General features: G+C 45.4%; 1 protein-coding gene across 4 annotated transcripts in view; it reads left to right on the forward strand.

Moving 5' to 3' along the window:
* The first annotated feature begins 2390 nt into the window (after positions 1-2390).
* LPCAT2 (lysophosphatidylcholine acyltransferase 2) overlaps positions 2391-12343 on the forward strand; it is a 33160-nt gene continuing 23207 nt past the window's right edge. The window contains exons 1-5 of one of the 4 annotated variants that reach the window (XM_068955906.1): positions 2493-2524; positions 3312-3646; positions 9260-9399; positions 10302-10519; positions 11882-11994. In XM_068955906.1, the coding sequence (XP_068812007.1) occupies positions 10306-10519; positions 11882-11994 (327 nt within the window). In that variant the 5' untranslated portion in view covers positions 2493-2524; positions 3312-3646; positions 9260-9399; positions 10302-10305. Of the gene's footprint in view, positions 2525-3000; positions 3179-3311; positions 3647-9259; positions 9400-10301; positions 10520-11881; positions 11995-12343 lie in introns of those variants that run through there. The other 3 variants (XM_068955905.1, XM_068955907.1, XM_068955903.1) reach the window with 3 other exon arrangements.

Consider the following 12343-nt stretch of genomic DNA (forward strand, 5'->3'; position numbering starts at 1 on the left):
GGGGCCTCTCTGTCAAACGCAAGCAGGGAGCAATTCAAATACGAAGCGGATTTTCAATTTCTATGTTAAAGTAACTTTGTGAGTGTACTTTATAAAGGCAAGAGAGCAGAGATAATCAGGAGAATTAATCAGGGAAATGCTAAAAAGGGGCAACTTTTTTTTAGCTTCCGGTTCAGATTAGGAATTTCTGACAGAAGATTTTAAAATGTTTGCAAGGATTTCATATTCTGTGACATATAATTCTGTCTATCTCATGCTTCGGAGAACCGATAAATTCTGAAATTACTTTAGCTTGTTTTAACATCATTATGATAGAAAGAGAGGTTGGAGTATGCTCTAACAGATGCCAGGAAGAGAGAATAAACTGTCCTAAAAGCAGCTATGAGGAAACAATCTTAATCCAATTCAAACTATATATATAATTTACACTACCAACTATAAATCTCCATAGACTTTTAAAACGCTCTGTCAGTTTATCTAAGAATCCCTCTCTTAACGCTACGGAAATGTTTACTGCGTTGTCAGGTACCGCCAATACGATCCATCTCGATTGAATACAGAAGTTACAGCTTCTCCGGGGCCGCAGTCGTAAAGGCAACAGATTTCTGGGCAGAATCAAGACAATGCTGGGTAAAGCTCTTCAGAGAGAGAGTCTGTTTTCCTGGAGGCCTGCAGAATTAAGGCTACTCTTTCGATCTAGAAAAGTAATTAATAACGAGGTGCTGCTACTGCTCTCACAATGCCCGTCCCTAGCACCATAGGCACCTTTTGGTGAAGGAAAACCATCAAGACGGTTAGAGACATCAATTTCCCAACAGTTTGGTGGCGGTTTGCGTTAGTGGACCATGGATCAAGGCTCGTTTTACCATAGACTCGCAAACTAAAAAGTAGTTATTATCCAAAAGAGACACTGCAATTGAGACTAACGACTTACACGTGGCTGCACGTAAAACCCTTTTGACCTTTTCACATATTCTGAGCACTGAAACATTTTTATTGTGCTGCATTTGTATTTTACTGCCTGCAAAGTTAAGTCTTCTTGATGCTGTTATAGTTAATGGCATCAGCCTTAGGAGAGTAAAATATTTATAATCAATATCATTGTTTTTTCACAAAGGTACAAGTCACCAAAAACAGATTTTTCTACATAACAAAAGCATGATGTCTGTAAAACCAGACATTTTAGTATCTCCCAGCATTGCCCTTTGATAAGGACAAAGGCAGTGTATTATTCTGAGAACTTTGGATTGCAAACGACAAGTACTTGTGCAAAAATGGATCTAGGCATTATAATGAATCACAGTTGAGTCACAGGGTCAGGCTGGTGAGAAAAAAAGCAGGTACTATATAGGGATATATAAATATTATGTGTTAGACACAAATTAATCCTCCCTGCCCACTAAGTAGCACTGGTCAGTCCTCCTCAGGAGTAGTACTTCCAGTACAGGTGCTTCAGGAAAGGTGCGGACCCATTAGGCCAGAGGAAAGCGTTAAGAATGATCAGATATCTATGACCTGGGAGAAAATAATGTCAAAAATGGTTGTTCAGTCTAGCGAAGGCTTAAAAGAATCACGAAAACACCATTCAAGTGTGCAAAAAGTAGCTGCAAAGTGAACAGTTTTCCTGTCTACTGAGAGTGGACTTAAAATTGCAATGAGAAAGACTCTAGCCTTAGAAGACTCTAAAGAAATTGTCTCACAATGTTACCAGCGAAGCGCTGGAACAGATCGGCTAGGGAAGTTACAGGCTTTTAAGAAGAGCTTGTGTTATCATCTGGCAGGCACGACGGACGTAGAATTGATCTTTCTTCTCTCAAGTGCCCCTCCAGCCTTACTTTCTGTGAAAATTGTGCTGAACTCGCTCACACACAGTTGTTTTTCTCCGATGACAGTGCTGGTTCAAGCAAGCGTCGGTTTGCCCAAGTCTATTGCTAGGATCACTCCTTAAGCACTTGCAATTGCAAAACACAAATAATAATTTTATAATAATTAACATACATAAATCCTAGTGATGTCTTTGTGGAAGCAGCTATACCAAACTGGAAACTGAACCATGAGACCTGTTCAGCTATTTTTAAGTAACAAAAATAGCGCAGTAAAGAACAGAGTAAGGCTGTACTAAAGGAAGGACTAAGACCTCTGCTTGAAGGACAGACACGAGAAAGGAAGGAGCGCCACAGCCGAGCGAAGCGTCTGAACCAAAGCTGTTCCAGAGGCCAGGAGCCAGCGGTGGCACAGCAGGACTCTGGTGGCTAACAGCCACTGTCAGCTCCACTGCCCGAACAGCATAGTGTGAGGCTCTGAAAGGACGTTTCCCAAACACAGGCAGGCTGAAACCTCCTTTGGAGTTGAAAACAGCACCAGCTGCAGCCGAGTTTGAATGCGCCTGACTGACGGGAAGGAGCTGGGAAACGGGGACTGTTACAGCGCTCCTCCCTGGAAAGGAACTCCCTACGGCACGACCGCCCACCCAGCAGCTATCCCTGCAGGTGCAGCGTGCGCTGTGCTGTTATAGAGCAAAAAGGTGAGACGATTTCTACGGATCTCTGGCCCTCGCCTCCTCAAGACCTGAATGTCCGTCCTGGGCCTTGCTCTTCCTGGCAACAACTGCTTTTGCAGGCTATGATGTTTGCCTCGTTTATCTATGAGACAGCGGACCGCGCTGAGGCTGAGTACTGCTAGGGCTCACAGCGGCCGGTGCTAGTCACCAGGCGGGCTGCCGCGCCGCCGCCTGCGCGGCCAGCGCCGGGGCACCTTCGGGATGCCGCTGTTACGGCAGTTACGCCCCAGCGAAGGGGGGCGAGCAGCGGGGCGAGCCCCGGGGCAGCCGCGGCCCAGCCCGGCCTCGCCCCTCGCTCCCACGCAGGCGGCCCGGCGCCTCAAGCGCCCTCTGCCCCGGAGCCCGGCGGCGGGCCCGGGCCAAAGCCGCCGCCCGGCCCGCTCGCCCTTCACCTGCCGCCCCGGGGGCGCCGGGCCGGGCCCGCCCCGCAGGCCGCCGAGGGACCGCGGCTCATGCGCACTGGCCGGCGGGAGGTGGCGCGGCGGCGGCGGCGGCCGGGCTGGCGGGAGCATGGCGCAGCGGGTGCTGCCGCTGCCCAGGCAGCAGTCCTTCTACCCGCCCACCGTCCCCAACCCCTTCGTCCACCCGCGGCGCCTCACCGCCGGCGACAAGCTGCGGGTAAGGCGGCGGCGGCGGCGGCGGCGGGCCGGGGGGCGGCGAGGCGCGGCGGCGGGAGGAGGCTGTGAGCTGCTAAGTGCTGGCTGCCGTGCCCCCCTCCCTTTTCTTTAAAACTGCTCCTTCTCTGTCCCAGCTTGTCTAGACCACCGTTAATCCTTCCCTCAAAATCGAAGGATTATCACCGCTGTGCTCTGAAGCTGAGCGCTCGCTTTAAGATACCGCTTTCCAAGAGGTGGATGGGGCTGTGTAAATGAACGTGGTGTTAAAACTGCCGCTGGGCGCCTCGGAACGGCCTCGCTTAACGCCGGGCGCCTGCCCGCCAGGAGCGCCGCGCGCTGCGCCCGTCCCTGGATAGCTCCAGCTGCGGCACTACAGCCTCGACTCACATCTGGAGTAATAAACAGACACTAGAAAACTGTACAGTGAATACATATATATAGCTCTGTCTTTTCCAGGAAAAGGGATCTGGTAAGAATATTTCCTTCCCAAGTACTTGCTTAGTTTGCTTCCTTATCTAGTCTAGTGATAGAGAAGCGAGAACAGGTTATTTATGTGGCCAAAGCAAAGATGCAGAAGGTGTTTGGTAGAAAAAGTCTCTGTGCTTTGAAGTGAAGTTCTTCCAGCCACCCGCTGTCAGAACTGCACAGGGCACCTCTGCAGCACACGCACGCCGGCCGGCCACGCCAAACTCAAGGTTTGCAACAAGCCTTTAAACAAGGTTTGCACTATTGTTGCAAATAGCATGTTATTCCTGGAGAAAACAGAATTCCTGCACGCTGCATTAATCTCAAGACTGCAATGCCAGCTGCTGCGTCAGAGGCCTCAGCGCTAGAGCGAGGAGGGTGATAACTTCTCTCTGATATGATAGGCTAAAAATAGAAAATAACTTTTTCTTCTCCTTTTTACAGTAATCCCATTCCAGACAGTTAACTCACTTTAGGCTGATTTTAAGTCTCTTTTCTTGGGGGGGGTAGGCTGTTTACTTTTTTTTTGGGGGGGGGGGGCGGGGACTGCAGCGTGGACAACAAAATGGGTATCACCAGTTTCACCAGCCAGTGTCCTTGGGTTGGGTGAGTTAGTGGGCTTCAGGGACACATGCAGGGCCAGCGCAGCGCCGGAGCGCGCAAGTCTGTGCGGGTACCTATACAAGCAAGAAAGCAAACATCATATTCCTGGGCTTTGTTCGGGTTTTCTTTTTTTTTTTAATCTTCTCTTTAAAAACTGAGCTGATGAACCAAATACGAACTGAAGTCTCAAGGAGGACAATAAGCATTTCAGTATGTGGACCAACTTACAGCTTTTTCTGCTAATCTTTTTAAATATCTGAGGCTGATGTGCAACTAAATATGTTTTATATAGCACTTCCTCAAGTTATAAACAGCTCTTGCCCTGAAGGTAGCTGGGTAGAGGAAATATGAGAGACCTGGAAAACAATTTTAGATTCTCCTTTCTTTTATGTTTTGCTAGCAGCCTGAAACACCGCTCAGGTACATCGGATTCAGTATGTGTAGGCATGAGCCCCAAGGTAAAGGGTACCAGTTTCTTAATGTGGTTCCAGAACTGGGCAGCTTTCTGTGCGGGCGGATCTCTGTAGTGGATACACAGAGTGCTTTTAGAAGCTTGCACTTTTAAGCTTCAATCTCCATTTGATCTGTAATGAATGTATCCTATTTTTTTTCCTTCAGGAGGAAGGGATAAAAAAAGAGATGGTATGTTTTAAAGCAAGATGCACTCCTTACATAGCTCCCCAATGCACCTGGCAAGAAAAGCACCCAGCTGGGTTAGGGCCCAGTGGCAGTGAGCTTTGAAGCAAATTGCAACAGAGGTATACACAGACAGACGCAACCTTTTTGTAGGGTATCTCACAGTTGCTCCTTTCTATTCTTTTTCCCTATAGCTGCAAAGACTGTAGGACACTTCCAGCTGCCTCCTTCATCCTGTAAATGCCTGCTCCTCTTCTGCCCTGCTCTGCATACCAGGCCAGCTGGGAATCGGAGCCTTACCAGAGTGTTACTTTAAACCAAACAAAGGGAGACCTCCTTTCCCTTTCCATTTAGTAGGAGCAGTATGAGTTATTCAAATGCTTCCAGTTTCCATCCTCTGACTTAAATGGGTGGCAATTTGTTAGGGGATTTTTTGTGTTTGTTTTAGTTCTGTTCATCCTGATGGCCGACTTGGCCTCCTAGCATCAGAATTGCACTGCAAAGCACAAATAGTATTTAAATCATTATTAGTAATAGTTCAGATTTATTCAGAAGAGGTGCTCTGTGGACTTATGTGATAGTCTAGTATGTAGTGGAAAAAACAGCATGTTAAAAGCAGGAATATTCTTAATGCTGAAGCAAAGAGGCATATTGGCGGCCGGGAGCAAGGGCATACGGGGGACCCGCCTGGAAGGCCCTGTCGTGCTGTGCGGGCGCTGCTTTGCACGGCAGCACATCTGCTCGCAGTGCTTCGGGGTCGGGGCGCTCTGCTGGGGCTGGGCCGCGTCCAGGCTCCCAGCCTGCTCTTGGGCCGCTTCCTCAATAACCCGCCAACGACTGAAGTTGAACAAAAATTGAAACTGGATGCTGTGGCTTTCTGATAAACCTGTTTTTCTCCTTCCCTGGCTCCTGACATCACTGATGGTGTAACCCATGTGTCACTCGAGGGGCAGTCTGCGGGAGGAGTGTGACTGAGGCTGCAAGAACTACTAGCTGCAGCAGTGACAGCTTATGCATTCAGTGCAGACACCTTAAATAAAAAGTCTGTAGGCGACTCCAAACTTGGGGAAGCATTCTTTGGATGACTCAAAATAATTCTCTCTGTAATTACTGTATGCAGAAACTGGAGTGGGTCTGATCCTATTTAGTAGCTCTTAAACTTAAAACTTGCGTTTTTTTCTGTATATTTTTCTCCTGCACTTTTTCTTCCCTAACCTACCTTGACCTTTCTGTTGTCTGTCCTTTTCTTACCATACTCTGCAGCTGATGGAGCAGAAATCAGCTCTGCCTCATTACACAGTGACCCAGAAAGCCAATAGCCTGCATCAGCACATCAGTACCACCTGTGCATCTGCCTAAAATAGATTAATGAATTTATCAAAGTTTTGAGAGAGGGGTAGTTTTGTTTTTGCCAATGCACCCTTTGTTTTCATTGTAGGTCAGTGCATATCTATTCTCTCCCTTTTTTTCTTAAGGGAAAAAAAGGTAGTTTAAACCAAAACACACTGACTTATGCTGATGTTGCCTATTATGCATTACTAAATTGAGATGAAGTGCTGAACTGTGGCTGTAGATCATCTACAAGAGGACGCATACGGAGGAAAGAATATTCATTGGGTTTCGGGAGACGAGCAAGATGCCTCGGTTGGTTTAACTGTTACCTGACTTTTTCACATTCTCCATTATAGGCACAAAATCCTATCCTAAACATAGCTAGTTATACACAACTTTTACAGCAAAAACATTGTATGCTTCAAGAAGAGAATAATCATAGCTGTGAAATTTAACATTCGCAATTCTCCATTGCATGAAACCCATGGCGGATGCTCACATCTCTCCTGGAAGCTTGCTGTGCTGCAGTGCTTACAGAGCCTAAGTAGCACCATGGCATACAACACGCTGGGCATCCACTTTTGTGTGTTTGTTGTGGTGTCACTGTGCTTTTTGGAGCACAGGCCCCAGTACTGAAGGGCCACAGTTCCTGTTTAGACCTTGTTGGTACTGCAGGCTTTCGAGACCAAGGCCAGAAGCGCTCTTGAATGCTGAGCTGCAGTAAGACGATATTGTGACAAGAATGAAGGAATTTGGGTGGAGGGAAAGGACTATGTCTAGGAAAGGAAAATTAGACCCAACCTAGTATATCAAATAATTGGTTAAGTAATACTCAGAAGAGCTTATCTCCCAAATGTACCACAAACACGTATTCCTTTTAAAGGAGAGAGGTAAACTAAAATCCACTATATTGCTTAATAATCACAGTTCAGGTATATTGCAACTATCTTGTAAAGCTCATTAATTACTCATAGCCTTGCTTCTCCTGAACAGTTTAGTCATTTCTGAAGAGCTGACTAACAGCTGATTTTGAGAGAGAAATGTTGTTGCTCAGTTATAGATTTTTTTTTAAAAAATTGTAAAGCTCACAGCTTGGCGCGTCCAAGCTCGTTACCTGCTCTGGCACTGCATACTCCCAAACACTTGCCTGTTCCTTCACCATGTTGAAATCCACTTGACGATTGCTGGCCCTTTGTGACTACGGAGCATTCAGATTTAACTTCCAAAATGGGAACTTAACGGATCACTTACAACGATTTATTTGCTTAGACATTGTGTAAAACTTTAGATTAAAAGCAACGAACCAAATTCTCATTGTAGATGTAGTTAGACTGATAACTCCCCAAAAGACATGCGGTATCCTGCAGGCCTTTTATATCAATTCACGGGTGCTACGTATCATCAGAAGATCTGTAGAACAAGGGTTGTTATTACAGCATGGCAGGGTAAATGTTTACCAAAACAGTTAAAAGTAAAATTCACATAATTCTCCTTGAATAAAGTTTACAAACGTCCTGAAATGGTGGAGCTGGCAGTCTATGATTACCAATGCACCTGTGTACTAAGTTTGAGGGAGTTTAGAAACATAGTCCAAATAAAAATTATTCACTGTGACAATTCTGCTTGGAGTGCATATTCTGTTGTGCTTATATATAAATACTGAGCCAATCCTCATCGGCATATAACTGAGCCAAAAGGAGTTTAACCATTTACCGGCTTGCCTTGAATGTGACGCTCTGCCTTCCTCCCGGGACGCAGTACGCTACCGCAGCTCAGCTACCTCCCGGGACCTGGGCTTGCTCAGTCTGCCCGGTGCCGTGTTGTGTAAAGGCCAACCTCCAGGACATAGTTTCTAAGCTAATTTACTAGAGTAAAGCAATTAAGAATTTCTTCCTGCCCTGCCCTGTAGCACCGTGCCAATGCTTCTTGGAGCTGTGTAGGTGGAAAATCCCTTTCGGCATGGGGGTTAGGGGGTGGATATTTAAGGATTAATCACAACAAGGGCATATTAGGGATTCTCCCCCACTCCTCTGACAGTTGTACATGAAGAACGGAGGAAGCAATGATCGCAGGGTGAGCGTGCATCTGGTTTATGCTGACTTTGCTACCAAAGCCCCCCACGGCTGTGCCTTGGCTGGCTGTGACCGGAGCAGATCTCTCCCAGTGGTTTGCCTGCTTCAGTTAAAGTATAGTTCAGCTGCCGCAAGCTACTAACAAGAGTGTCCTGACTCGGGGGAGGAAGGGGCTTTCTCAATTTTTTCTGAAAAATTCAAGGACGTTCTAGCAAAGAGCTTAATACCAGGATCCTTCAGAGAGGCAGAGACAAGAAGTTAATCCTCATAGTCAGACGGCTCCTACCATATGCATACGGCGAGTGGTGAGCAACCCCTTTCCAGGCGGTGGCAAACAGGCAAGGGCTGCTCCTGCAGCCTCCTGAGGCCCTGTGCAGCCTGGGCCCATGCCTTAAACCACAGCCTCAGTTTTACTGAACTCTGTCTTTTGCATGAGTCCTAAGTCACAGCTAGGGAAACTGAAGTTGTTTCGCCTGTATGCTGCTCCCAGCAGTAGTAGTGCACTTACAGCAATACTGTGACTCAACACAAGAGTTGTCATTTTAGAAAGACAAAAGTACATTTTAATCCCCTTAGCAGTGCTGCTTAGCTTACAGACAGGTTGCACCTCGTGGCAGAAGGGTCGGCAGTGCATACGCATATCAGTTGGGCAGGCCCAACCCAGAGCTGGTTGTATGCCAGTGACCTAGGGTAAGCGTGAACTAAAGCCGGAGAGCTGCGTGCCATCGCCGCTGAACAATATCCGAGCCCAGAACCCCAATGGTTCCAGTCCTAACTTGTGAAAGGCTATGCATGACTGACTTCCCTTTTTCATGTGGGTGATACACGGGCATATGAACACTGGAATCATTAATGCTTTTCTTATTAATCATGTAGCAGTAATGTAAGTATTTTAAAGTCCATGTTTTATAATGAAATAGATACCAGAGTCCTGTTGGTATCTTATCTTCAGGTTTTTCCTTCTTCTTTTCCAGACTCTTCTTCTAGGGATTATTTTGCTACCACTCCGCGCCACGTGCATTGCATTCATTTTACTGCTAGCATGGGTATTTGCATCCATTGCAACTTTCCGTCACCCTGGAAAAGGATCTGTACCACTTAAGGGATGGAGAAGGTAAGACGTGACTGATGCTTGTGGAAAACCCTATGCTTGCTTTTTTTTTTTTTTAACACAAAACTAAGGTCTGAAACGTTTGTTTTCCTCTCACTCCTTTTCTCCTTTTGATTAAAGAGGAAGTCCTCAATCAGATCTTAATTTATGTAAGAACATACTTAACCCATTTAGATAAAGCAACTCTGTGATGAGTATATTTTATAATAATAGTGAAGCTTCTCTAATCTCCCCATAGGAGGCTGAAGTTCTGTGTATCTGTTGTCATTCCTGTTATGCTATGACTGGTGACAGCTACGTTCCCCTCAAAGGGCTGTTTTACAGCTGTGCGAATTCGAGGTTTTAGTCACTTGACTTTTGGCCTCAGAGTAACTTGGTTCCCTTCTAGATGCAATTCATTGCAAGTACACGCAGAGGAAGGAAAAACGGGATGTGAGTTCTAGCAAGGCCAAGAGATTATGGAAAGTCCGGTTAGGGAACATGTCCCCCAGTAAGGCAATACTCATGTAATCTCACTTGCTGAAAACTGATGGTAAAAGAAGAGTATCAGAATTAATATAAGGTACTTTTGATTCAGACATTCAGTTCTTACGAGAAGGACGCTGAATCTGATAATTTCCCACCCCCAATGGTGTCATGCTGCAATGCTCTAAAATACGGCAAGAGAAACAGCACGCTTGGGAGGTGTTTTCGGAAGGTGCTGTGTGTTGCCTTATCTTTAAAATTGCAATCTGCTTCTGATACGAATAGCTGATGTTCCCTTCCCCTGCTGTCTCTCTGTGAGTAGGACTGCTACCCCACGCCTGGCACACTGGGAAATCTCACTTTTATGGACTTCTGTTTTAAAGTATGAAAGAAATACTAACTGTAAGATGGGTGATACTATTGTGTTTCTGTTGTTAAAGGAGGATGATCCAGACAGTGCTTTCATGCCTAACTCGCACCATGTTCTTCATAATGGGTTTCCGAGTTAAAGTGAAAGGGAAAATAGCAAGTCCACTGGAAGCCCCAATCTTTGTTGCAGCTCCTCATTCAAGCTTTTTCGATGCCATCATTTCTGCCCTAACGGGAATGCCGTCAATGGTGTCTAGGGCAGAAAACCTGTCAGCTCCGCTATTTGGCAGTAAGTATTTATGAAAAAATAAAACATTCAATGTCCGCAAGTTGACATGAGCCGAAAATCTTAACTTTGAAAGTGATTTAAGGGCAGACTTTCGTAGGCCCTAAGGTTCTGAAGAGACAGACAGACACCACTAAGATTTTTCAAAGAAAACGATTTCCAGTGAAATCTTTCTGTATTGGTCAGAGCATCTGAAATTATGCTGTTTCCTTTCCGAAATAGGATATCGTATCGCTTTAAATTTGCTTCAAGTTGAAAGCCTGTTTCATAGCTGCTCAGGCTAGAAACGTTCTCTGAAAATTCTCCCACTAGGTAGCCTGAAAAATCTGTTCAACTGCCATCTATTAAGTCTGGGCCACAAATATTAAACACAGATTGCTGAAGGTTGTTTCAAAACAGACCTGAACTACAGCAGTCTGGAAAACGCTATGTTCATAAGGTGAAACTTGCAGGCACTGTTACGGTTTTTTTTAATGGGAGTAAAACTGGTAAGGAATTAAAGAGAATGCAGAAAATGGAAAATGCCAGATGAGTCATACTTCTATTATTTTCTCCTCCTTTTGGCACACAAAGAATTCCCATTTGTATTATTACTAGAATCAGCCGTAGACCTTCTTCTGGCTGTACATCTTTTCTCTCTATAGGACTCTTAACAAGCCAACACTGACTCAAAACTAAACTAAGCTACACAGAAAATTGACTCGGTGGGAAATAAAGTGGTAACATATTGATCTTCTCTTAAAAGCACAGGAACGGGACATTGGAGATAATTTTTCCCCAGGTTTCTTGGCACCTCTCTGGTATGTCCACACATTCACGTGTGGACTCTAGACCAAGTGAGTTTTGTTCTCTGCAGTTGATACACAAGCACGTACTCAGCCGTATATGCTCTGTATCTGAAAAGGTATATCTCACTCACCTCTTCAGCTTGGGCTCAAACTACTGTTTATTGCAGCCTGGATGGGTTACACCCGAGTGTGGCCAAACGGGCTACGACTCAGTCCATGAGCACATACCTGAGTGTGTCTCCTCCTTAGACCTGTGTGGAAACGCTCAGTGAAAGATAGTGGCAATATAAGTAGAACGGATTTAGCTGCCTGAATAAGTTTAGCTGCAGCTAGACTTATAATAAACTTATAGCTATACCTACTGTCAGGCTTCTCACCTGACAGTGTCTGTGCCTTACCTCCCCTTTTGCAGAACAAAGACAATAATGATTTTTTGAAAATCATCAGTCTGAAAGTTGTTTGTGCAGAGTCTGTCTCCTAGCGTGAGAATACCAAACTTCTGTAACAAGAGAGCCTTGAACCCATGTTTAGTCTGGACACTAGTGTGAGATAAATAAAACTTGGATCTCTTTCACAGCAATTTTAAGTTCCCTTCAGCCTGTATCAGTGTCACGTCAAGACCCCGATTCACGAAAGAATACAGTCACTGAGATAACTAACCGGGCGGTGTCAGGAGGCCAGTGGCCACAGGTAATAAATATACTACTGTTTTTCTATAATGCATTCATTTTCTTTATGCACTCTGAATCCCAGTAGCAGGCAGTGCCCAGGTGAATGGGATTCTGCTGATGGAGGAAGATGAGGTCAGCTCTCAGGTATATGACAGGTTTAGAAAGGGAAGAAAAGAAGCTGGTACCCAGAAAGAGTTTTGTTGACAATAAATCAGTTAAAATCTAGCCAGTACCAATTGCTGTTCTAAAATGCAAGTACTCTGGACTTTTTTTTTTCTCTTTTCCCTATTTAAGTCTTAACATGCTGCCGTCAGTGTAGTAGATTCAATGTAGTATCATTTTTATATATGAATCACTTTTCTCAAGCT

Source organism: Struthio camelus, chromosome 10, assembly GCF_040807025.1.
Source record: "Struthio camelus isolate bStrCam1 chromosome 10, bStrCam1.hap1, whole genome shotgun sequence".
NCBI lineage: Eukaryota > Metazoa > Chordata > Aves > Struthioniformes > Struthionidae > Struthio > Struthio camelus.